The 27985-nt window shown below is 37.4% G+C and overlaps 1 protein-coding gene across 3 annotated transcripts in view; it reads right to left on the bottom strand.

Moving 5' to 3' along the window:
• The window catches only part of HACE1 (HECT domain and ankyrin repeat containing E3 ubiquitin protein ligase 1), a 52023-nt gene that overhangs the window by 6536 nt on the left and 17502 nt on the right, over nucleotides 1–27985 (bottom strand). For 2 of the 3 annotated variants that reach the window (XM_069851121.1, XM_069851123.1), the window contains 11 exons: nucleotides 26140–26386; nucleotides 20651–20988; nucleotides 15862–15930; nucleotides 15118–15205; nucleotides 13255–13366; nucleotides 13066–13163; nucleotides 11882–11969; nucleotides 10862–11011; nucleotides 5862–6058; nucleotides 1003–1134; nucleotides 197–295 (listed from right to left, as the gene is read on the bottom strand). In XM_069851121.1, the coding sequence (XP_069707222.1) occupies nucleotides 197–295; nucleotides 1003–1134; nucleotides 5862–6058; nucleotides 10862–11011; nucleotides 11882–11969; nucleotides 13066–13163; nucleotides 13255–13366; nucleotides 15118–15205; nucleotides 15862–15930; nucleotides 20651–20988; nucleotides 26140–26386 (1618 nt within the window). The remainder of the gene's footprint in view (nucleotides 1–196; nucleotides 296–1002; nucleotides 1135–5861; nucleotides 6059–10861; nucleotides 11012–11881; nucleotides 11970–13065; nucleotides 13164–13254; nucleotides 13367–15117; nucleotides 15206–15861; nucleotides 15931–20650; nucleotides 20989–26139; nucleotides 26387–27985) is intronic. The other variant, XM_069851122.1, reaches the window with a different exon arrangement.

Raw genomic sequence — 27985 nt, 5'->3', positions numbered from 1 at the left:
AATGATGGAAATTTTCATATTAAATTCATACATAACCAAGTAATTTAATATAGGAATATAGTGTAAAAAAAATCCCCATAAATTTCAGCCAAAATAAGCTTCCATAAGCATACACAGAAAAATTACAATAATAAAAGCAGATTATTTTTTATTAAAATGCAATAGTCTACATTATTAAAAAAAAAAATAATTTTACCTGAATAACTTGGTCTCCTCTCTCATAGCCACTGGTGTATTCTGTATTTTTTAACCAATCATTCACATCAATTTCTGGCATACCAGACAATAAAAGCTCCTTCAAAAGAAGAACACAGATTGTGTCCTGACTAACCATTAATTTTAAGTGGTTATGCTATCCTAAAAGATACTGCTTTAAAAAGCATAAAAATTACATTTCTATTTCTGTTTAGTTGCCACCTTGTGAAACCTACAATTAAATTTTAATACAAAAAGATTGTTGAATTCACATGATCTGTTTAATTTAAGCACACAGACAGTATCAAGAGGTGGAAATTATCACCAAAGAACCTAAAAGAAAAACATTCCAAGTACTGGCATGATGAGAGACAAAATTTGACCTATCTTAGCTACAAAAGATCAAACTATCACAAAAAACTTATTGGAATTTGATTCTGTGACTCAGAAGTAGTAAAAACAATAGACAGCATCTCCCTAATTTTAAAGGACTTTTCCTCCTGAAAGAAAATATGAACAGTTTTAAAGGACACAACACACTGATATCATTTCAAAATTACAATATAAAGCATTTATCACTGGTGCATGAAGTTATCACCTTCCAGGAAGACAGTCATTCCAAGTAATTAAGATAAGCAGGAATATACATATTGAGATCCTCACTGAGCTATGCACAGGAAGCCAAACCAAAGTGAAAGACACAAGATGTTTATTTTGTGTGTAATGAGTTTTATTTCTCTGGCATTACATTACTGATGAAATATGCTGAACTAAGTATTTTTAGAAAGTATAGGCATTTCTTCTTACCAGTTCATATTCATCAAAAAGCTGGATCAAAGACGGTGGAATGAACATATGGAAGCCTTGTAGAAAGGCATTTATTTGAGGCTGAATGGCTCTTGTCATTCTAAGCTCTGTGACAAGCTGAACATACTCAGCCTGCAATGCAGAAAATTACATTAAGACATACATAGGGCTCATGCAAACTCACAAAGGCATAAATGCAGTCCACCATACATTACAAACCTCATCTACTGTAAGATGTTAAGAGGCCCTATGCACTTTTCACACAAGGAAGCAGCCTAAAATAATTCAGGAGGCCTCCCAGGGTTCAAGGTTGCATTTACTCTTCCCCTTTCCTTCCTTCCACCGTCAATTCCCAAACAAAATGTTTAAACCTTAACACAAATCAGTCAAAAAACAGGGACTTGGACCAAAGAAAAGGAAGTGAATAAAACTTAGTATCTCATGCCTGGATATCATACATCCATCATTGTGATCATCTAAGGACATAAACAAGGCAAAGTTTGTAAAGAAAATTATTCTGTTGAGCAAACTGACATAATTCAGGAAAAAGGGTAAATTCTGGAGAAGTTTGAGAGGCAAAAATCTTTCTTGCTTTCTCTGCATCTCTAAAAGTCTAGTCTAACAGAATACATTACTTATCCCTGCAAGCCTTGCTGTCCTAAAAACAACTTCAATTTTCTTAAGTCTTGAAAGTTGCCTCAGTTTTTAAAAGGGGCAAAAAAACCACCAGAAAAACATTTATACCATAACCATGTGAAAAGACATCATATTTTGCGTATTTCAGAAATCTGGGGGCTCCGTCTCCTTTAAAAGATGCCAGTTCAAAAGAAAGAAACCACCAGAACTTTGCTTTTGTTGAAAACACAAAAGCCTAGGAGGCAGTTACTGGAGGAAGGTTTCTAGAATGAAACAGACAAAAGTGACTACATGAAACATGTCTCACCTACCCTGATAAAACTGTGCAAGTCTATTAATAAAGTTTCTCTACTCAAGAAATGAGATTTCTACTTGAGAACAAAATTTATTTCTAGATTATTTAAGGTTCTCAGTTTCAAAGTAAAGCTTTGACTTCCTAATCATAATTTTAATAATGACATCACGAAACATATGTCCCAGTTAAACCATCTCAACCATCATCTTCCATTCAAGACAACAATCTTAAAAAAATACTACCCTAATTTTTAATTTAACAAAGAACATCAATCTAAACTTTAAGGTTCTGAACCTGCACAAAAGCAACCCAGTATTATTTCTTTCCTCCCTTTCTGAAAAACGGAACAATGTATGAAGCATTTCAAAACAGAATGCTGTTTTTCAAAGGCAGTTCTTTGCATTCACAGAAGTGTAGAGGAGTTCTCATTTGCTTTGCAGCCGAAAGATATTTTTAAATCAAATACCACCATTTTGTTAGAGTGAGAATACAATTTATTTGTGAAGTGCTTTGAAGAAGAGGAACATTATCTAATCCTATCTTCAACTGCAGAGCTGTTCACAAAAATCTAGTTTTGATTTAGTAATCTCTCTAGGTTGCTTCTATTATCAGAGGAACAGAAGACACCTCCCTTCTCTAAGGAATTAGATGGGTAGCCAAAGGAGATTTAACTGCACTAGGCAGAAGTTAGTCTCTATAAACACATCTTATGAGCTCTAGGAAGATATCAAACTTTGGCAATATCAGGATTAGAAGTAGTGTTAACACTTGTCTTCAAATGATTAGAAACATTTCTTTTATATCTTTTAAATTGCTTTTACATAAATTAGGCTATTCAGAAAACAGGGCTGTAGAATGAAAAATCCGCAATCTTATTTTTAAAAAAATCCATTAGAAAAAAACATGGCACTTTCTGCATTACAAAAATATTCACATTAAAACACTTTCATACTTTCATTATGAGAAAACAGTTGCTGTGCTTTAGTTGTAACAAGAAACATTTTAAACAGCCTGGATCAGCCAAGCATTCTGACTATTACCACCGGTGCATGCTGGAAGACCTGTACCACAGAATTCACATAATATATGTCAGTAAAAAAAACTGGTCAAATTGTTTTCCCTCTATTCTCTTCCTTTACATTTTATTCCCTCTTAGGAGCCTTAGGAGCACATTACAAAACAAATATCTACATAATTTCAGATCTACATACGCATTCCTACACAGTGCTGAAAAGGTACAATCCAGCCTTCTTTTAAGAGGGGAGATTTGATTGAACACACACAAGATGGGCATCACAAATATGATGACAAACTCTAGTCTGAGTGAGGGGTTGCTCTTTATTTTCCCTTTGAGGTAAATCAGGCAGAGATCACGCTTCCCGATTTCACAACCCCATATACTGCAAGACAAGGATCAATGTTCATTATGATGTTCAGATTCGGAGAGCAGCTCAATTCTAAAGCAGCTTGAAAAAAAAAGAAATGCGTAATTTTTTACTGCCAAACAGCACAGGCAGCTCACACAGACCACTCCTCGGAAGACAGAGAAAGCCAAAGAATTGTAGACATCTGCACCATTTTTTAAAACAGCGTACTGTCAGACTTTGCCTAGTTCTATTTTTTTCTCAATTCTATTTTTCCTAAAAACTAAGCAGAAAGATGGAAAACTATACACAGCAAAGAACAAAGAGAAATGCATAGCACGGACACTGGACAAAGCCTGACTTTTCCCTTTGAAGCCTCTTCATTACCATGAAAAAAGGCAGTTGAATCACTACTATAACCGATTCTTCAGCTGGAGCGATGTGGATGCTTCAACTGCAAAACTGGAACATTTGCTGGTCCCACAACCATTCACCTATTACACAGCTGACTTAAAAAAGAAAATTCTCTCTTATAGCTATTACTACCGCTCCTCAAAGGGACATTTACTCTCTTTTATTCTGGTTTTCAATAAGAGAGAGACGGATTGTTTGGGTGATTTGGGGGAGGAGTGTGTCTGGTTTTGGCAGGGGATTTCTTTGGTTGACTTTTTTTAAGAAATAAAGATCTACTCATTATTTCATTTTTTAAAATGCCGTCCTTTAAACAGGTAATTTGCTAGTGTGCATACACAGCATATTCCTTTAGAAGCTATATTTTCTTCCCCCAGTGATATAGCAAATACAATGAGCTTTAAGCAGTGGTATTTTATCTTTTATTCCACAGGTAAAGGCAGGAAAAAGAAAGATATTTCTTGCAGGGAAGAAAAAAAAAAAAAAAGATGCTTTGCCAAGTAGACATTTTCCTGTTTAACCTATTAGAAATGTTAAGCTAAAACATACTGCAAAACCATGTGATGATAAAGAAATAGGAGGAAAAACAAAACAAAAATTGCCATTAAAACACAGATCTATAATTTTCAACTGCTTGGTTTGTCACAGTCAAAATCAGTGAACAAGAGACAGTAATATCTTACAGATGTTTGCTAACTTCACATTTTGCAGGTGCAAAAAAAAAAAATCGATTAATACTAACAGTTTCAAAGCCAAGACAACAGTCACCTGTTTCTTATCACCTTTCAAAAGAAAACTATACAAACTCTCATCCCCTCCTGCCACAGCTGAGGAAGGCTGCTGAACTAGAATGGATACATCTGTTCTACACATGTTCAACCACACTCTAGTCTGTGCCCCAAGTCAAAAGTTAACAGAGCAATGTCAGTCACTAATGACTAAGGGTATTCTCATATGGGCAAGCTTCTAATTTCATGCTGATAATTTTTAAATAGCTGTTACGAAACCACAATTTATGTCAAGTATATCTATTTTATATATTGAGCTACAACTGCCCAGAAACAAGAATCAACACTGTTGCTTTCTCTGACAGGTAATAAAGAAGTTAATCAACCACTTACTTCACAATTAGACTTGTTTTGCCATCTATATTTTTTCATGAATTATTATATTGCAGGAAACAGTGCAGAAGCAGGCTAGTAATATGTATTCCTGTTATTGGAATGACACTGCCTTAATGAAAATGAGGACTAAGCATACAAGAATCCAACGTCAGTTGTTCCAGTACAAACTAAAATTTTGTTAGATAAATGCTGACACCTAGTGGTCGTTTACCAATACAGCAGCTGCCTATTCAAACTGGTAGAGCTGAATGAATATCGTGTACACAAAGCAAGTTAGGCTAGCTCAACACAACTGAAAACAAAACACAAAGCAAGATCAAATGAGTCAGTGATACAAAAAAGATGCATGTCTACTCATGACACTCCTGCAGTTACCCACTAGACAGTTTTGAGTAACTGCAATTAGACTGATGCTTATTCTAATTTCTAGATAATTTTCAAAATCTGGATGTGTTTTTCCATATTTGTTTTCAAGCTAATGCTGCACATACTAAGCTGTTACTATCAAAGTAAATTAAAAAGGTAGATTATTCTCAAACACATCAAGTGAACTGCAAATGACTGAAAAACCTTCCTGCAGCCTTTCACTCTTGTCAATTATCCATATGCTACTGTATAGCAACCCAGTGCTGCAGACTGCCCTAGCAGGCAGGACACTTGGCAATATTACTTACACTGTTACTATTGGCAATTGCTACTGGTTTACCTTCCTGGTATATGTATCCAGGACTTAACTTGGGGAATATTTGTAACTTTCAAAATAAACCCTTCATTTAAAGTTTATCCTATCTTCCTTCCAAAAGTTCTGTCAGAAAGAACAATCTCAAAGCTAAACACTTACAGAAATTTTAAATAGCACAATTTCTACAATGTGCTAAAGCCAGAAAATACAGGAAGAACATTGGTGGCTTTTTTATTTTGTGTATCTCCTTCAACACAGGCACGTCATTTATGCTGCCAGTTATTCAGAAAGTCAGACCAATTGATTTTCCTTATACTATCAACTTCTGAATAAACCTGTGTACTCACCTTGTTTTCCTGCGTTACAAGTATACTTGCACCCCCTGGCTTCAACGGCACTTCTTCCATTGCTCCAAACACATCAGTCTCAACAGAGAAGGTCAGCTCTAAACCCAGATCACTGATATCGTTATCTAAAATCCACTGCAAGTTCTTTGCATATTCTGGATCAATAGACGCTACATCCTGATAATTTACAGGTATACCTAGGAAAAAAAAAAATAAAGACAAAATCCCTCAAATAGTATAAAGCAAAAAGAGGCTCTTACTTAATACATGGTAGAAGACTGCCCTCTAGAGAGAAATCGGAATAATGCAGTAATAGGAACGGGGGAAAAAAAGGATTCACCATTACTAACTACAGCAGAACAGTACATAGTACATTTTAAAAACAGTAAAGAATCAAGTTTCCTCTGTATGTTTTCCTTCCTAGTGAAGCAAATAGCATAGCATTTGAGCAACAATTTGCACAATTTTAGCTCGCTAGTGGATTTCAGTAAAAGCATTTACCCACACAGAACATGCAATGTTGACTGGGTTCCCAAAACAAAAAAAATCTTAATTTTCTACATAACTTTTAGAAAACCAAATATCATGTATCTCTATTAAAAAAAAAAGAGACTCTTTCTGTACTTAGAAAACTCTTTTACTCTTCAGTTTTCTTGTTTTTAATCATTTGCTACAAGACACACCATACAGTTGAAAAAAATTATTTATAGGAATTCTACATTTTCAATCTGAACTTAAAAGTCATTTATAAGCAAGAAGAGGAGAGTGGCTAGAGGCCGACTCTTATCAAAGTATAGAAACTTTCTATTTACAGCCCTTTCACAGACATGGCACCGAAACAAATTGAGCAAATGCTCCCAAAACAGTTTGCACAAGAAAGCTACCCTCTTCACTACACAAGAAAGCAAACCCAAATTACTTTAATTCCATCATGATAGATACTTTAACTCTACCAAGGCAGATAAATACCTGGGAAAAGGGGCACGCAGAAAGGGTGGTAGAAGGTTTAGAGAAAAGCAAGTTAATCGGGAAGCACTCTCTTTGCTTCACCATCTTCTGTGCACTGTGAAGTGTCACAAGGCTGCCCATTAGTAGAACTCCTAGCATGTTGTGGTCTGCAAAAGCAGCACCCCAGAGAGTAACACAAAAGGTTAGCAGCTGGTGCAAACATGTAAGTGCAAAAACAGTTACAGTATTTCCCTGGAAGAGCTAAGCAGTGCTGAAATGGTGTGTGCACAAGTTGTGAGGCATTGCTTTTCTAATAAAATCAAGCAATGCTCCATTTTAAGAGAGGGGTAGATAATTTACAAATGAATTTTCACAATCATCTCTCAAACAAAACAATCTAACAGTTGTCTAGTAGTTTCTAAAGGACTTTCGCTTTTGTCAACTGGTAAGTATATGTGCATTTCACATATGAAATGTGGAAATAATGATGTCTCTGAGGGATATAAGCAAACCACATGGGAAAAGAAGGAGACTGAAAAGTAGGAATCTGAGACTCCTTTAGAGAAGAAACTGAACTGGAGCATTATGATGAGATTACGCTCATAGTCAGCATATTGAAAGCAGAACACTAAGCTCACTCATTTACGTAAACGATATTTTACAAACCAACAGACTCAAGCCAGGCAGCTATAAAGAAACTCCATTAGATGTATTAGGACAAAATTTGAATCCCATTAAATACTTTCTCTTACTACACCCTTAAGGTGTCTGTAGTTTGAAAAGGAAGAGAAATCTATCTTGGCATAATTGTGATGAACAGGTACTTCTGTGCACCACAGAACTTCAAAAAGATACTACAAGTAAGCTCTGAGACAAGTTCAGTAATATTCACAGATTTAAGGCCTCCAGCTCAAAATACGCTGACCAAGAAATTAATTTTTGCTTATGCCACTTCAAGGAGTATTTTTTATTACACTGCAAAAGAGGAGACTTAAGTCTAACAGCAGATAGCATAGCTAGGAATTTATCCACTATGTGTCTTGGTGGGTTGCAGGTAGAAGCTTCCTTTTCCAAAAAGTAATTGGCTCCTTAGTTATTACACTTTGTATTTTTTCTAGACAATAGCATGAGTGAAAATACCTTCTCCTACCCCGTTTAAGCCAAAGGCATATACATAAGAAGTCTGACTAAAAACAAACCCTAGAGGCCTTATTAATTTCTGGCTATATTTCTGCCTCAGTTTAATATCCATAACAGAGTGCAGCCCTAATAAACACGAAGACCTACATGTTTGATTTCAAAGCACACAACAAAAAAAAAAATCATGCAAGCTACAGAACATCATATAAAGCACATAAGTTGTGTGTTAGCTGGGTCATCACTTAAGTTGCTGATCTTTCCTTGTCTACTAGATACTATTGCAGAAAGATCTCAGTTCATCACAGTGAAAAAAAGGTGATGCACCCACCTGAGTCTCAAAAAAGTAGCGACATTTGTTCTTAGAGGTTTCAGCTTCTAATTAAGGCACTTCCACATCATGTCTGTTGACTAAAGAGAAGAGTTCCTTTGAAAGAGGTTCACTTTGTTCCTCTGATATAGGATGTCTCACCATATAACTGGTGGATTTGGTGCCGCCAACAGGAAGAGCTACACAAAACAAGTATCTCGGTACAAGGTGAGAAACCAAAGGAATGGAAACTGTCTCAGGCCTCAAAAGATTTCATGCTCCATTACTTAAGGCTTGACAAGTAGCTGAAGGGAATCTGTCTGTAACCTGGTAACTTGTATTTGGCATGAACAACAGTTAGCATAACCCATAGCTGAATCTGAAATAAAAATAAAACAAAAACCCCTCAGGGTCATCTGCTGATGTGAACTCAGGTTCCTTGACCAAAAAGAGAGGAGATCTACAAAGCTGACAGAAAAGGCCTTGGAAAGGTTTAAAAAACTACATTGTGATCAAGGCAGAAAAAGCAACTACTTTGGGAAGCAGAGGTATAATTTTTCCAGTTCTCTTTGTCTGTTAAGTAACAAGTGATAAAAACCTGTGAAATTTTTGAACTTAAAGAAGCTGAATGTGCATAAGCCTCTGGAGAGTTCCAGAATGCCTGTTCAACAGAATGACAAGACCTTACTAAGAGGCACTCGTGAGATATTTATTAATAGAGACTACTCACTGCTGTTTGGTTTGCAAGTTATTCTACCAAAATGAGAGGCGGAGGAGAAAGACTAAACAATAGGTCATCTTGTCAATTCAAAATCCAACAAATCCAGTATACAATTAATTACGAGTCAAGCTAGAAAAGAACCCAAATTCATTAGTAGTTATTTCCAAAAGAGGTGACAATAACAACACTTGCCTATTCTCAAGGTGTCACTGAACAGCAGAAAAATATGTTTTTCTCATTTGTGAATATATCATACAGTCATTAGACTGTAAGCACCACTCTTCTGCTCACACTGAGTAACCTCTTGATTACAAAGGCCAGCCCTTAAGCTGGTCCCTAATCGTGCCACACAAAGATGCGTCTACTTAGATCCACTTTCCTATGCAAAGATCAATGACTAGGGAAGCCTGATGAGGCACTGACAACGTGGTGATGCTTCAGATTGGCTGTCCTCCATTGTCTCTCGCCCAAGACAGTCACTCTCCTGCAGCAGAAAGTAGTACTGAGAGAGACAAGTAAAATGCATCCATTTGTCTAGAAGATCTTGAGAAAGCTGACTGAGCCTACACTACCAAACTGCAACAATGTTCCCCAAATACTTGGGGGGAAGAGAAAAAGTAAATCTGAAGAGTTGATCTGATCCAGACTCAGCCAACATCACCGAAAGACCATAGGCAGACAGAATGATTACAGAAAAACAGAACAAGATGCAAACAATTCCTTGAAAATCTTGCTGGGTCTTACGAGTAAGGAGTGGTTCTTCAGGAAAGCTAAAAAACTTTGAACATCAAGATATCTTATACTTCCAAAGATGAACAAAGAATAGCACTTAAACACAAAGGAAATCCTGTATGCAGCTGCAAATGAATTTATGTACCAGGAAATGCAAAGGGAATTTACCCTTCCATCACATCTTCGGGCAACAGGAAAAGTTTTCACAACAATGCATAACAGGGGCATCATGTTCAACAATCAAGAGGCACAAAGCTTTTCAAAGAAGAACAGAGAAGAGCCCTAGACCACAGATACCACCAGCTAACAGTGATCTTCCTCTACTAAAAGAAAAGTTACTTTTTTTTTTTTTTAATAGACTTCTGACCAATCCTCTTGAACGCCACAGTATGCATATGAATTAACTTTCCTCAGAAAGGAGAAATTATGAACCTGGCTTAGTTCTGAAACACTGTTTCAGGGAAGAAGTAGTATTTCTTGGAGTGGGTACACAGAGAGGTTCTCAACAGTTATTCACATTGTTAAAATGTTGCATGACTGAACAACTGCAGGCATAATAAAGAATGCCCATAGATTTTTGCCAGAGTCCATAAACATCACCAACTTTATAAGTCTGTCCTAAGTTAACTATAGAACGATTATTTTCATTTCTCAAGAACAAAATTACGTGGTAGGGCAGATGAATTTCACAGCTGTGATGCAAAGAATTGTATACACCACAAAAACAATTGGTTGCACTAGTCTGCAATTCAGGCATTCCTAGTTAGCACTATTTAAGACAACTAAATTTTACAATTCTGCTTTGGACATATTAATGATGCCTTCCTTGTTTTTAATTTAAGATCCACACTCAAATATAAATTGAAAGATTAGCTATTTTATTAAAAGTTGCTAACTGTATAAAATTCCCACATAGTTTTGCTAATATATTTCCCTATTTTGCAACTGTAACAGTTCCTGAGAGGCTCAGGCTGGAATAGCAATTCCTGTTATATTATATTGTGACTCCAAGGAACATAACAAATTAGAAAGAAAATAATTTCCAAGACTTTTTCACTTTCAACACACACAATCAAAAAAAGTAAAAGAGGAAAAGGTTTACTGCTCAGACAGCTGTTCTGACTAGTAAACAGGAATTTAATAAAATCATACCAAGAATATGTTTGTAGAATGACCTCGTGAAGTAGATGTTCACCAACTGCCTATGATTCAGAGCTAGCCCCAGGATCTGGCCTGCAAAACGGAAGTAGTTCAAATGATCCGGATTTACAGAAGAGTTGCTGTTGGGCTGGAAAGTTGTTCCTATAAAATAAAAAGATTACCACACTTCATGACTAACTTTTCTTTTTAAATGAAGGACGTATTTATCAAATACACTAAGCACCTGAAACCACTGAAGGAGTTTTATTTTGGGGTTCTGGAAGAACATCAAAAAGATATCAGAAAGAAAATGCATTAGAACGTAATGGCATCCTATTATTACCATGATGTGCCAGTTCCCAAGGCACAACTCTGAAATAATTATCATCAACATAAGGGCAATTTATGATCTGTTAAATTTGGCCCTCTATCTTACTCTATTGTTATATGCATTTTCTGCTTGCTCTAATGGACCATGCTTCTATTAACTTGTGAACGTGCTCAAAGGAAGGATCAGAATGCATCTGCTTCCTTTCATTTGGCTCCAGCCAGATACACATAGAAGACCGTCCAGTACTGGTCTCCTTGGAGATCAACATCTGGTTTTGCCACAAAAATAACTGATTAAATTTGTGGATTTCTAACAAGGAATAAAGTAACACCTCCACAGTTCCCTTGTAGATGCAGAAAAATGCAAAACACTTTCTACACTGCTCTGAAAGTGTTATGTCTTTCTACTACCAGGCAGAAATCTCACAGACTCGTCAAAACAACTTAACCTCCTCTTCAAAAAACAGATAACAAAATTTAAGAAACTTCAATTTAAGAAAAATATTTTATCTGCAGTTAGAAAGTGTACAATTAACAGATCATTTCCCTATATATATGAGACCAATTCTGCCAGCATTGATTTTAAAAAAAGACAATCTTACATTCTGAAACTTAAGTGACTTTTTTTCTTGGATTATACAAATGCTTTTATAAAAGACAATACCCTAAAATTAGGAAAAGGAAAAAAAAGCAGAGACATACCATCAGCCGACTGAGTAAATAAGGCATAATCCGGGTTAACTATTTCACTGGATAAGATATCAAACCACTCACGCACCACACCCTGGCCCTGTATGTCAAGAGAATAAAACATAGTAGACAGAACTTTTACCACACGATCAGTTACGCTGGGTAACTGTTACTTGCACCCTTAGCAAGTTTGCGGACGACACTAAGCTGGGTGGAAGTGTCGATCTGCCGGAGGGTAGAGAAGCTCTGCAAAGGGATCTGAACAGGCTGGACCACTGGGCTGAGTCAAATGGCATGAGGTTTAACAAGGCCAAATGCCGGGTCCTGCACTTGGGGCACAACAACCCTATGCAGTGCTACAGACTAGGAGAAGTCTGTCTAGAAAGCTGCCTGGAGGAGAGGGACCTGGGGGTGTTGGTTGACAGCGACTGAACATGAGCCAGCGGTGTGCCCAGGTGGCCAAGAAGGCCAATGGCATCTTGGCTTGGATCAGAAACGGCGTGACCAGCAGGTCCAGGGAGGTTATTCTCCCTCTGTACTCGGCACTGGTGAGACCACTCCTCGAATACTGTGTTCAGTTCTGGGCCCCTCACCACAAGAAGGATGTTGAGGCTCTGGAGCGAGTCCAGAGAAGAGCAACAAAGCTGGTGAAGGGGCTGGAGAACAGGCCTTATGAGGAGCGGCTAAGAGAGCTGGGGTTGTTTAGCCTGGAGAAGAGGAGGCTGAGGGGTGACCTCATTTCTCTCTACAACTACCTGAAAGGACGTTGTAGAGAGGAGGGTGCTGGCCTCTTCTCCCAAGTGACAGGGGACAGGACAAGAGGGAATGGCCTCAAGCTGCGCCAGGGGAGATTTAGGCTGGACATTAGGAAAAAATTCTTTACAGAAAGGGTCATTGGGCACTGGAACAGGCTGCCCAGGGAGGTGGTTGAGTCACCTTCCCTGAAGGTGTTTAAGGCACGGGTGGACGAGGTGCTGAGGGATATGGTTTAGTGTTTGATAGGAACGGTTGGACTCGATGATCCGGTGGGTCTCTTCCAACCTGGTTATTCTGTGTGATTCTGTGTAACCACATATTTCTTAATGAAGCACAGAAGTTATTTTACATTAGGATTTAGTTCAAAACAATACTTGTGAAAGAAAATTAGTATTTCCATACATAAACACCATAAAGAAAAACCATGTAATTTTACCCACCATGCCTTCTTCTCCATGAAATCTCACAGCAATCCCTTGCTTTAGTTTTGCACAATTTGCTTTAGACACAACTTCACAGCTACTCCTGAAAATAGAATCTAAATACAAAGCACCAATTAATTCTTTATCTTAATTCATTATATTTCAATGTATTTCAAAGACAAACTAATTCCATTTATAATACAATACCTCTGTGAACCAAAAGGATGTCATTTTCATTGACAGGCCTGTGCACCATGTCTGAATCTGGCTGCCCAGCATGCAGGTGTTCATAGAACCATTCACAGCGGTCTTTAAATGGCTACAAAACAAGAAGTAAATTATATTACATAGATGTATTCAACCAAGTAACCCCTCTCTCACGAGCATGACTGGAAAATATTTATGCATATTTCTCCACTCATTTCTGAGATGCGCAGAGAATTACTTGGTAGTACCTCAATATGCTAGACAGTATTTTGGGAAGACGAAAAGACTAGACACACCCTTGAATGCTTGCTGAAGTCTGTAATGCAGGAAGATGGGACCACCAGTTATCTAGAAATAGCTACCAGAGTTCCCCACACAGGAGAAAAAATACCACAAATCTACTTTTTTTTTTCTTAGGGGGGAAAGGGTGTTACAAATATAGATAAGACGTAAGTTAGTTGCTTCTGTAACTCTACTGATTATTAACCACAGCTAAGCACAGAAGCACAAGCAATACAAATAAGTCTATTTGTAGTAAACGTAACGTAGTACAGGCAATAAAAAACAGCCCAAAGGAACCAGAAACCTTCCAAAGCAGTTCCTAGGTGAGAAGGTCCTAGCTTGATTCAATATTTAGGCTGACAGCTTCCAGTTCTTCTGAAATTGACATGACACAGCTATAGCCTCTCACCTATCACAATTCACAGCACGCATTTTTAGTTGATCTAACATACAGGATAGCAGTTCTCAAGGTCTCTTCATTATTCATAGGTAAAGAATTTAAAAAACATGCATTCCAACCAAAGAATAAGTCTAAAACCAAAACTGGCCTAAAACCAAAACTGGATTACCAAAACTGGATTACCAAAACCAAAGTATAACTAAATATGAAGGTACAGAGCTGTTTGCAACTCAAAAAATGAAAGCTTTCGTAACAGACCTTCTACACTTATTTCAGTGGGGGACATGGGTTCTGGTTGATTAGACAAATTCTACCTTTGTTTTCAGCAAATTCTCTCTTTGACCAAAAATCTCTTAATATAAGGAAGTTTTCTAGTAGGGAACAATGCTAAGTATACTAGTATGTCCTAAATGATGGAATTTCAGATAGCTCATTATCACCCAAAGATCATCATTTCTAATTTAACAAATACACAACTCTGTCCCTGAGCTACACGTAGACAACCATAACCTTTTAAAGGTCAGTTATGAGAAAGTGGTAAATGCTTAACACTACAGTGACTTGTAAAGCAGCAGACTTCCATACAGGGGTTTGCTCGCTAATTTTTCCACTTAATTACGCTAGTCTTCTCTGGAGTAACTCTTCAGTTTTGAATTCACATCCTGTGTTAAACTGAGAAGTGAGTTTAGGGTATGCAAGGCATGAAGATTTTACTCAAAAAAAACCAAGCAAACAAAAGGAAGTGGTAGGAAACAGCAAAGGGTAACAAGCCAACATGATGTTTCACTGAAGGACCTGCCACTCAAATCAACTAATATTAGTGTATTTATCCTCTGGTTTGTCTCAAAATGTAAATCAATTAAGGAAAAAGTGCAGCATTTTAAAGCTCAACCTATTAGATGTGCACAAACAGATTTAATAATAGAAAGTTAAGTCTGTTTAACTGTAAGATGGACTTGTATGACACATTTAACACTGGTCATCTCAAATAGACTTACACATGTATTTTAAAGAACTAGAAGTACAGAAATCTGGCTGCCATGTCTGTTTAATCTGATACATCCCACATTCACTGGAGGCCACACTTAGTTCTTCCATCCTCCTCAAAGGGAATTTTTAGAAATATTATCTTTCTGCTTCGTACTCACAGAAGTTGCAACTAAGTATCTCCTGACATTTACCTGAGCTTTTATGATGTGCATAAATCTGGACATTAGTTCAGGACACTCAAGAAGAAAATGAAAGTGATCAAAAATTATTTTGGGATTTCTGAAAGAAAAATAGGTTAGAAGGCTATTAGTCAGAGATCTAGTAACAATGCTCCTTCATGATATACATAGTCTACATAAAGAGATAATGCAATTAGTCATAAAGAAAAGTTCCAGACTCTTCTGTTTCATAACAATTTCCTAACACTTGCTTCCAAACTACTTATACTACCTCATCCTTTGAGCACAGAGGTTTACAAGCAGCTTTCCAGAGAGAAAAGACATTATCAAGTGGGCAGTCCCAGCAAAACTCTGGAAACAGCCAAGCATACAAAGATGGTTCAGGCACCTTTAAGAAGTCAGTAAGTATAACAAACTTGAGGCAGAACGAAAGTTTTCATCTGCCTTAAAGGAAAGGCTTTATTTGGAACAAATACAAGGAAAGAATACATTAAGGAAATTATCCTGCTGCTCTGTGAAAAAGATTTTGTTCATGACATACTGCAGAATCTTACAAAACAATCACTTACATATAGAGAAGAGTTCTGAGCTCTGAATCATTAATATACATTTCCTTGAATTTGGCAGGATCATTAAAGTGCATATGTCACAACAATAAACCGAAAACACAATGCAGTAAGAACAAAAATATGAGTGTGAATTATTCTTGACTAAAACAACACAGGAATTAGAAATCACCTATTTCTTGAAGCTTACCGGTTAACAAAACACTTAAGGACATCATCGTGTTTACAGACAAATTCTATAAAACGAGGTGAAGTCATCCTGTTCAAAGAAAATCACAAGATGCTTTTAGTTAATGTTGAAAAGAATTTGAAGTTGAAAAAAATTTGAAAAATAAAAAAAATTTAAAATTTAAAGTTGAAAAGAATTTGAATTACATAATGTTGCATACTTTTAAATAAAATACTATGCAAATAAAAACTCCTGTTGTTCAATTAGTCAAACATGAAACGAAATACTCAGCAGCATTAAGATTTTATAGTAAAACTAACAGAATAGGCAAAAATGCCAATAATTAAGGTCAAGCAACCTACCCACTGTTATTAAATATATGAACAAAAAAGCTCAAACTGATGGAAATAAGTATTTTTCATAGGATAATTTAGGTTGATCAAGTCCAACCCTTAACTAGCACTGCGAAGTCCACCACTAAACCATGTCTGTAAGTGCGACATCTACACATCTTCTAGATACCTCCAGGTATGGAGACTCTACCACCTCCCTGAGCAGCCAGTTCCAAAGGGCTTGGCAACCCTTTCAGTGAAGAAATATTTCCTTATACCCGATCTAACTCACCCCTCATTCAACTTAGACCATTTGCTCTTGCCGTATCAATTATTACTTGGGAGAAGACCAACACCCACCTCACCACAGCCTCCTTTCAGGTAGTTGTAAAGCATGATACAGTTTCCCTTCAACATGTAGCAGTACATGGACCTGACACAGCCTTATTGAAACTCATAAAACTGGCCTCAGCCCATCAATCCAGCCTGCCCAGAGCCCACTGCAGTGCATTCCTTCCCACAAGCAGACTCCTGCACAACTTGGTGTGATCTGCAAACCCTATCCCTGTGCCCAGAACATTGATAAAGATACTAAACAGAACTGGCTCCAACACTGAGCCCAAGGGAACACCACTTGTGACTGGCTGCCAACTGGATTTAACTCCATTCACCACGGCTCTTTGGGGCAGGCCATCCAGCCAGTGTTTTTCCCCAGTGATGAGTGCATCCATCCAAGCCAAGAGCAGCCAGCTTCTCTAGAAGAACACTGTGGGGAATGGTGTCAAAGGCTTTACTGAAGTCAAGCTAGACAACATCCACAGGGCTTTCCCTCACCTTTTAAGCAGGTCACCTCATCATAGAAGGAGATCAAGTTAGTCAGGCAGGACTTGCCTGACTAACTTGCCTGCTTCATAAAACCATGATGACCAAGCCTGATCATCTGATTGTCCTGAACCTTGAGTGCCATCACACAGCATGTGATCTGCTCCATAACCTTCTCTGTCACCATGGTCAGACTGACAGGCCTGTAGTACCCTAGATCCTCTTTCACACCAAATGTGAAAGGCATCACATTTGTTAACCTTCAGTCAACCAGAAACTCCCTGTTTACCCAGGACTGCTGATAAATAACGGAAAGGGGTTTGATGACCACTTCTGCCAGTTCCAAAGGCCATAAATTCTCCTTTTTATCCCGAGCTCCAGTCAAAGCTCTCTGTTCAGTCAGGCTGGTCATCTTCTCCACCGGCTCGTCTTTCAGGACATGGGGACAACCTGCCCCTTTAAAATTTCCTTCTTGAATAATATCAAGCCTTCATGGACTACTTTGCCCTTCAAGGCTGTCTCCCAAAGGGATTCTGTCAACCAGTCTCATAAACAGGTCAAAGACTGCCCTATGGAAGTCCAAGCTGATGGTTCTGCTGAACCCCCCTCCTTAGTTACGCTAGAATTGAGAATTCTATCATTTTGAGATCACTACGCCCAAGAGGGCCTCCAACCATCCCATCACTCCTTCTCTGTTTGTAAACAACAGGTCCAGCAGGGCACTTTCTCTAGTTGGCTCCCTCACCAGTTGTGTCAGGAAGTCATCTTCCACACACTGCAGGAACTTCCCAGACTGTTTCCTCTCTGCTGTATTGCATTTCCAGCAGACATCTCATAAGTTGAAGTTCCTACGAGAACAAGAGCTGTCAATCGTAAGACTTCTCCCAGCAGCTTATATAGTAAATTGTCCGTCTCTTCACCCTGGTTGGGTGGTCTATAACAAAATCTTGCCCCCAATTTTTACCCATAAACACTCGATCCTATCATCACCATCACTAAGCTCTACAGACAAAACACTCCTTAACATACAGGGCCACCCCACCACCTCTCATCCCTTGCCTATACCTTCTGAAGAGTTTATAGTCATCCAGTGCAGCATCCACTCCACTTGTGTGAGTTATCCCACCATGTTTCCACAATGGCAACTATGCCATGGGTTTCCTGCTGCACAATGGCTTCCAGCTTGTCCTGTTTATTGCCTGTGCTGCAGGCATTGGTGTAGGTGCACTTCAGCTGGGCTACTGATCCACCACCTTTTTGGGAGGAGAAGCCCTAATTCTTAAGCGACCATTATCTGGCACTCCCTTTGTTTCTAATGCATGGATTTCCATTCCCTGTTTTCTTCTGAATCCTTCCAGCTTTCAATACAATTATTTTTTAAAAAGAGGAAATCCTAACTGGATCTTTTAGCTTCAGCAAAAGTTAATTGATACTTGCAAACAAGGATAAAATCCTCTCATCAAGCACCTTGAAAGGTTGTGAAAAATAGCACTTTTAAAAGTTCAGGATAACAATCCTACAACTATTTGTTCCCCACACCAATTTAGAAAAAAGCTGCTCATTTGACACAGAACTGAGCTATTTCCCTTCTCTCCTTTACTCTGTTTCGAAGCAATAAGCTCATAATATCCTTCCTCTCATCCACACAAAAAAAAACCCAAACAAGCAAATAAAATCTTCCAGAGATCAAATATAAACATTTTAAAACCACTTCTCTACTGAAAGAAGATCTGAAAATATTAAATAACTAGAAGATTGTCTTCCCTGAAAGGAAATAAACTCTCTCTACCTGTAAATTGCCACACAAGCCGTAAGATACAATATACGGAGAAAATTACAAAAAAAAAAAAAAGCCACAAAAAACACTTAACATCACTCATCAGGTTTGGTGCTGAAAACTTGGAACACTATTTCACTATATTAACAAAATTCCTAGATTCAATATCAGCATTTGGAGAAGAAAAGCAATCATGGCAAGTGAAAGAAAATAACATCAGTATTTCAAATGTTAACTAGCTAATTTTCCATTTAAGCATGAAATGTTATCTTTATTGTATGAATATTAGGAACAATGGAAAACTGAGCTGTGTTTACTCTCCTCCATTAAACACAGACATTAAAACCTAAAATTAGAGTAACTTTAAATAATTTTGTCTGAAAATGTGATTTGTTGCAATTTCAAGTGTTATTTGAAGAGGCAGCAGTATTGAGTTACACCGCTGTGCCATTTGCTCCTATTAAAATGAAAACTTCAGTAAAACAGAATGAGTCTCAGATCTTTGCACTTTTCTATGCAGTTCCGAAAAATCCTAGAGCAACACAGAATTCAGATGTGCTCTGCCTTACTTTCCTGCATCCCAGGGAGTTGTCACTGGAACAGTTCTTACTCTCCTGGCTTTTAGGATAATAACTCTCAATTAAACCTACCTACCATCCACTGCAGTTCTCCCTAATCTGAAGTGTAAATTATGCACAAGGACAGATCCACAGGCCCATCAGTAAGTCTCCTGGACAAATGGAAACAGTCATCTCTCCAACTGAATTTTGGTATAAAGAGATAAATTGCCAGGAGAGTGTGGGGTAAGCAGAATATACTTAATCACTTCTATAAATAATATTTTACTGGCATTTTATCTTAGCAAGGCTTGGTGGAGATTTCAAGGGAAATGGCTGACCAGCAGTTCCTTTTTCAAGGTGCAATAAAATTAAAATTGAAAGGACTGAGGCACTTGTGAAACATACTGATCCCTGGATCATCTTCCAGAGCATCCACAAAGGAGCGTGCCCCAGACAAATACTACTGGTCAACCTGAAATCTTTTATTTCACAAGGTTTGGCCAAGAAAGAAAAATACTTACAGTGGCTGCTTATAACGAAGAGTTGCCATGTAGTGGAAACCTTGCTTTCAGATTCCTCAAGAAAGCTTATATATAATACCATGGCACTTGCCTAATCCTCCACTCAAGGGGGTCTAAGGATCCTTTCCTTGCAAGTTCACACACGCTATCATTAACAATCTTGGACAGACCATGACCTCAGTTACAGTGGACACACTACTTTACTTTTTAAATCAGACACTGATGGCATGAAATTTCCCTAGGCTGTAAGTGCCTGCTCCACACTAAACTATGCTTGCAAACCCCTAGATTGCACACCAAGTGAGTTACTTTGAGATTGAACTCTCCTTGTTATAAATTTCGCTAATATAGCCAAAGAAGTTTTGCTCCAGTTGTCATTTCATACACAAATATAACCCACTTCTACTTTTTTCTGAAATGTAGCTGTTGTTGGATAATCACATTAAATTTAGGGGAAAATTTCACACTAAGAATCAGCAGCAAGAACAACTTTCAAGAGACCAACATTACATTGCCTGCAAGTATCCCATATAATCACAAAGAGTCATTAGACATTCAATAAGAAATCTGCCCCAGAATAGCTATGTTCACAGGCAGCAGCGCTATGGAAAATTTGTTGTGCTGTTTGGTGCCGTTAAAGCCAGAAAAAAAAGAAAAAATCATTCAAATTCAACTAGTTAAAGCACATCCTTGACCGTTACTAATACCCAATCAGCACCGACATTCTTCCAAGAAAGCATATATGTTTTTTAAAATAAATGGTAACAGTTTAGATGACAAACAGGATCCCCTCCTTACCCCTGAGGCATCTGACAGGAGCAGCACATATAAAAGGCCTGAATGACAGCACTGAGCCTGTTTGCTGTCATGGAGATAACATCCTGGCAATCAGCACAAGCTTCCTGCTTCCCAGCAACATCATATGTTTTAGACTTGCCAGCATCAGTGGAGAGATCTTTTCTGCCCTCAGTTCCTGCAGTGGCAAAGGAAGGCGTAGGAGTAGCATCCTGGTGATCTGGTCCTTTTTGTTTCAGTAAAATAGAAGTAATGTCAGCAGAGTCCCTTTTGTTTTTCATCAGCTCTGTGGCTATAAGAACAAGCCATTCATCTAGAGAATGCCAGAGCAGTTCCAGTGGCTGCAACAAACACATGCAAAAACAGACAAAAAAGAAACATGACAACATTAGGTAATACTAAATGATGTGATAATCCTCTTAAAGCAACTAAACATCATGCATATCCATCAAAAGCTTTAAATGCTCCTTTAGAGTCATGTTATAGACATGAAACAAATACTTATAAAAAAATCCATTCTTGTAACCACAGAGCACAAAGTGAAAATTTTATACAGAAGGAGAATAATCAAGTAGCATATGGAATAAAGATAAAATAATTTAGAAAGAGTGAAACACTGAACAGAGTTTAGCCTCAGGGCTATTACACAGTGCACTATTGCCTGGCTGCTGCTGTCAAGTAGAGAGACAAGAACACATACATTGAGTTTCTAGAATAACAGAGTGTCAGTTCTTTAAGGCCAAAGCAGCTTCCTCTGTGAGATAGATGGAACAAACTGCAGACCACACCACTGAGATTTAGACTCATGCCTGTATATAGTACAATGTGCTTTATGCATAGTGTGAGCTCATACAGGGCACTTTGATAATATCACAGATGCCTCGGAGTAAGGGTCACTAATATCTAGTTTTATGAAACAGAAACAAGTATCAGCAGGATCATGTATAAATTTTTAAAGCTGTAAATTTTATTTTATTTTATTTTAACAAGCTTTATTTTAACTAGCTTAAAATCAATATAATTGAAACTTGGTACAGTTCCATTGTTACACATTTGCTCTGACGTGTGGGCCTACTACAGAGGAGAGAAAGGGCTGAGAAACCTGTGGCTTTCTCGTAAGCATTTCAAAAAAACAGGAGGGTTGACTGTCCTGTCCCTTAATGGAGTTTAATGGGACGTTTCACAAGCATACAATCTAGTGAGCACAGGGATACGCACCCTACAAGAAGGCAATTCTAACTCAAGTTTTTCACTACATTTCAAAAGTAAGAATGAACTTCCAAATGCACTCTTTTTCTGTATATTAACGCTGCATCAACATTTTTCACCAGTTAAACCATTCAAAGACTTAGCAGATACTGAAAAATATGTTCCCGTCTTCCAAAGTTGCCTTTTAAAATCAAGACCTATACAGAGCACATTCTACCAGGAGCCTACACTAGCTAGAGCACTGTCAGTACACCTCAGAGACATGCTCTCAATACACAGTAAATTAGTTCTTGTAGAGGCTGCGTATTAAAAATTTCTGTTGAAATTTACCAACAAAAAATTTACCATTATCAACAAGAATTCTGGGGAAAGTCAGCCTGATCTCTAAAACTAGTAGGCTTTGCTCAACATACTGTATGACACTCACTTAGTCCTTGAATCCATGAAGTAACTGTGTCAGAGCAGAGAAGTCAATTCAATTCTAGAAAAGAATATTCTCTAAAATGAGGAAAAAAAATGTTACAAGCTTGAACTTTGTTCAACTAGACAGGGAGATTTTGCAGCAAGTTTCCTTAATATGTGAACATACTGAACAGCAATTGGAAGAGTAATACATGAAAAGGTAATGAACGTAAACATCGTCAAAATTACTATTTATTAAGTTTCTCATCAGCAGGACCTCATTTGAGATAGCAGTAGCTTGTTTCAAGATTGAGTGTTCAAATTCAATGACCATTTTCTTTCTTCCAAGATCAGTACAAGAACATGTCTTTAAAAGCTAATGTTTCCATGTCCTGGTTTCAGCTAGGATAGAGTTAACTTTCCTAGTAGCTGGTACTGTGCTGTATTTTGGATTTAGTGTGAGAATAATGTTGATAAAATATTATTTTAGAACTTGCTAAGCAGTGCTTACGCTAAGTCAAGGACTTCTCAGCTTCTTATGCCCTGCCAGTGTTCAGGCTGCAGATGCACAAGAAGATGGGGCACAGCTGGCCCACACTGGCCAGAAGGATATTCCATAACATAGGACAGCACGCTCCGTATATAAACTGCAGGTACTCAGCTGAGGGGCAGCTGCTGCTTGGAGACAGGCTGGGCATCAGTTACAGGTGGTGATCAATTGTATTGCAGATCACTTCTATATTCATTATTACGATTATCATTTTCCCTTCCTTTTCTGTCCTAAATTGTCATCTTCTCAGTTCATGAGTTTTACCTTTTCTCCCCCCAGATTCTCTCCCCCAACCCACTGGGAGGGACTGAGCAGACAACTGTGTGGTATTTAGATGCCTGCTGAGTTAAACCATAACATTCCACTTGTGAAGTATTTGGATAGGCCTCAACTTACCAGGCCTGCAATGAATTACATGCAGGGAACTTCCATAAAGCAAAGATGGCCCCAGATCTAGATATACCCACATTTTCAATCCCTTCTAAGTTAGTTATAGTGACAATTCTTCAAAATTTTTTTCTGTATTATTGTAATAATTGAACAGCATTAGGAAAAAAGCCACAAGAAATATTTTATTTCTTAAACTGGATAAAATGTTTTTGCTCTAGCTTTTTAAAAGGAGTTATGAAGAGCATCATTAAAGGTCATCAGGTAAAAATCTATTTGGACCTAGCAGAAGTACATTCAAGGTGTGGGTGGTGACCTGTACCACTTCATTGTGCTCTGTAAAGTACTCAAGATCTTACAGGGGACACGAACAAGCATTCCAAGAGACTTGTTTTTCCCATAAAACCTGCATCAAAATTGAAATTATCTACAATATTTATATCCATAATTGAATATTAAGATTGGCAGCAAATTACAATTTAAAGCTACTTTCTCTAAAATTTTCAATATTGATCTGAAATTTGAAATCCTTAAGTTCCTTGTAAGAGCAGCAATCTCTACAGTTTCCTTAATAGTCTCCACTAAAGAGTTACGCAGCCTATATTCAAGAAAACACAAACAAAATGAAAAACAGTTCTGTTCCACTGACATGCACGTCCCACACGCAAGTACTGGTACGAGTGAAGACATAAAACTGACAGGTCTTCATGTAGCCTCCTCCATACCATTGTAATAATCTAGATATACAGTAGGCTTTTTCCCTTCTCCTAAAAGGCCAAAGGGATCATCAACCACTATGTGTTCAAGGAAAGGACAAAAAAGGAAAGGGAAGGTAGGAATAAGGTAGAATGAAAAGTCACTCAACTGACTACAGCACTGTGTCTCTTCTCCCACTACCCAGCTACTGTAAATTCAGGGCAGAACAGGCTAATAGGAACACAACTGAAGACTACCTTAGCATTGCCAGACCAGTGTGCCCCATTTCCAAACAAGAATAAATTCTCATCAGCAGTTTTGAGGTTTTTTTGAAGACTGAAGTTCAAACCAACCTTAAAATTATCACGGAGACAAGTGGTCCCAATGAAGGGCTGCCTCAGTTTTAATACTTCTCAAATAACTAAGTTAACAATAATAATTTTTAAATAATCCTGAAACTTCTTGGTTTGTTAGCTAATGCAACAGTAGTTTGTATTTTACTTATTTACTAAAACTGTAAATGTTGGTTTTACACAATTAAGAATTACTGATATTTTCCAGTACAACTGGAAATACTGATATTTGCCAGTTGCGTAATGTAAGTCCACTACAAAAAAAACTTAACTTTATACTAAACTGAGAAACAACTCATTCAGCACACAAAGTTGTTTGGGCACAAAGATACATGAATCTGCTGAAACAATTTCCTTTGCAAATATCAAGTTTAGTGTTTTTGTTTTATAGTGAGTTCTGAAATGATCTAGAGTTGAAAAGCATGAAATCTTCATTTTTGTTTCTTTTTGGGCTATGAACAAACACAAAATGCAAGTAGATGAGGTCAGTTACTCCTAAAACCTTGAAGAAAAAATGTAGCAGAATACCTACACAGAAAGGCGACAGAGTATCTCACCACAGATAGTTCCTGCATTAAACACAGGTAATATCTGCTAGTTATTTAAGCTGGTATATTTAAACCAATTTTGATTAGAACCGTTAGAAAATGCTGTCTAACAAAACTATCCTTGTGATTCAGGTAAGGCTTTGTTTTTTGAAAACAGAAATCTGGTTAAATTCACAACGTGCCAATCTATCTCAACACAGTTCAGTGTAAAGGACAAATTATTACATTGCATATGTACAATGCACTACAACTTTCACACAGTATTTTTCATACTCAAACACTAGTTTTATAATCATTATATAAATCAATTACTAAAACTGTTATGCTATCAGAAAAACAAACATTTGTGCTTGTTTTTTAGATAGTCTAATACTTTGTCTTTCAAGAGATAAGCTACTTAACTAAATATAGCTGGAATTAAAAGTATCATATTTCGTGACCTTATCAATACAGCTCTGTCTTAAAAGTCAACAGAAGTAACCTGATGAACACATCATACCAGCAAACAAATGCAGTAATTTCAAAATACTGTTTTCAAGAGAGCCTGAAAGAAATGCAAAGGTGAGGAAAATTCTCATGTAATCACTGCCATTTCAATTTGATAAGAACTGTGCTATTTAAGAGGATGGAGGGAGACAAGGGAAAAAGAGAGATTACCCTTCAGTTCTTATTATTTAAGTGCTCTGAATGGCATGCCAGTCATCCCCAATGCAGATTGACTGGCACACAGGAAAAACTGCTTTAGAGAAAGGCAAGCTATGGTTTTCAGCAGAGGGATTTCCTCAGACAAGTACCAAAATTAAAAACTTCAGAATTTAAACATCTAGATGGCAAGCACCTAAAGCATGCATTTGGAAACAGTTATAAATCAATAACATTGTGAGGGTGGTAGTAAACTGGTATGTTTCAAAATACGTAAAATAACATTCAAGAACAACTTGGGAAAATACTTCACCATAACAGTGAAAACACCAAACAGATTAAGAATTCGATTATTTCCATTTATCTTGTGAAGCTGTATGAACCAGTGATCAGAACTCTCAATGCTTCTCCAAATACCATCTTAAAATTATATTAATAAAATCTACTATATTACCATCATCACATCTTGAGATTACTACGCTCCTAAATACAATAATAGAAATAAAAACAAAGTTTACCAAAACTGGCTCTGCAACTAAGCCTTCAACATCTAATAAATGAAACAGTAAACAAGAAATAAACAGAGATCAGAAGATGAGATGTGCATCAGTGGCCAAACGAATTTGGTGAAAAAAAAAAATAATTAAGGAAAGGGAAAAAGGTAGGTTTAACTTAAGAAGGGATAGGGACATCAACCAAACTTACTTCCTGTTCATGAGATGTCTGATTAATGAATGCATGCTTTGTGAAATTCATCTCTTTAACGTCTATCTTCCTAACAACATCATATACTTTTCTGACCTTGAACACCTGACTTCTTGGAGTTTTATTTCCATTGTAGCCCATGTCATTTCCATTACTGGGAGAGGATGGGCCAATGCGAAAGACATGGCAAAATATCCTCACGATCCTTAACAGACTCTTCATTTGAGCTTCATAATTACTTGACAAGCTGGGGGGAAAAATGGAATATATAAGTTTCTCTTCCTAAATAAAACAATTCAGTATGTTAAGGAGTAAACAATCTAATGGTAGCTTCCGACACACATGCTGAGAAAGATTCTAACCTTTAAACGCTAACTAATTTTAACTTTTCTTTCCTGCACCAGCCCCAAATATCAAACATAAGCACTATAATTTTACTAGTATGTACCCAAAATTTTAACTAGAATTGAAATAAGAATTCCAGGTCTTGCAAAATACTTAATTTGGTTTTACACACGTGTAAACTTTTTATGAACCACTGCTAAGAAATTTAACTTAGTACAGTAAGGATCACAACATATGAAACAAATTGGGATATTTGGTTGAAAACATTTTTAATCTAGAAAATATAGCATCCAATGGTAGAAGTGTACTGATTAACCAGATACGCTGCCACGCCCCATCCTCACCTAGCTACTATCCAACACACCCATTAACTACCTCCATTAGACAAGGGATCAGGATGATAAAAGATGGCACTACTAATCAAGAGAAACATGATCTAAAAGATACTATGTAAAAGCCTCATATGCTTTTTATCTGATAAATACATTAAAAGTTTGGTGCCTTAACTGAACTCTGTACCAACACAGTGTAGAATCAGATATATTCATGAATTCATGCACAAGCAGAACATTCTCCATCAAATTCAACTCAGTTTTATGTCTATAAGCCTCAAGCAGTAAGAATTCTATCTTGAACACATAACAAAAACTGCAGCAGCAGCATTTTCCAAGCAAAATTTCAGTTTAAATTCCTTGGTCTCCAAGCAGAGGACTTAAAAAGGGAAACTTTGAAGTGTGTTTAACAGTATACTGAAGCTTTTACTAGAACATTTTTAAACATTCACCTAGGCTCTATCTGCACCAGCAAGACCAAATCATGCCATAGTACAATTATTTCTTGGAAAGTAGAAATACATGATGGCAGCAAAGCTAACTGAACAGCCTTTCTGGTATTCGAGTCAGAAGTCCTCCAGCAGAATCTCGATGGCACTCCTGGCTACCTGCTAGAAGCATTACAAGAAACAACTTAAGGCACTTTTAAACTAAACAACCACCAAACCCAACAGCAATAGGCTGCAGGATAACACCCAGGAAATTAATAGTGATGATACTAGGTCAGCCATGCAAGAGCATCATTATTGGAGGTTTTAATGTACAGAGTGCATTTTCTACACTACATGTTGGAAGGAGGAAAGAGAAGAAGCCCAAGCTCAGAGGTCTGTGTTCATCAAGTCCTGCCTTCATCTTCATTACATTAAATAAAAATGCAACTGAGAACACAAGTAAAAAAATCTCTTCAAACATACAACAAAAGCATGCAGAAAGTAAAGATGGGGGCGGGGGGGGAAAGTGTGATTGATAGTTGGCTAAAAGCTTCCCTACCTAGAGCTGACATAGCCAAACTAACCAAGCAAAACATACACTTCTCTGGAACTCAAGCTTCCACTTGCCAGCAGCTACACAAGGACACCAACTTTCTCTCCTGAAGTCCTCATGAATACAGCAATCTAAGTAGGTGCTGTCATACAGAATCAGATGCAAGATCCATCTACTCCAGCATG

Source organism: Phaenicophaeus curvirostris, chromosome 2, assembly GCF_032191515.1.
Source record: "Phaenicophaeus curvirostris isolate KB17595 chromosome 2, BPBGC_Pcur_1.0, whole genome shotgun sequence".
In the NCBI taxonomy this organism is placed as follows: domain Eukaryota; kingdom Metazoa; phylum Chordata; class Aves; order Cuculiformes; family Cuculidae; genus Phaenicophaeus; species Phaenicophaeus curvirostris.
The sequence above is the reverse complement of the archived record's forward strand: the minus strand, read 5'-3'. Positions and strand labels throughout refer to the sequence as shown.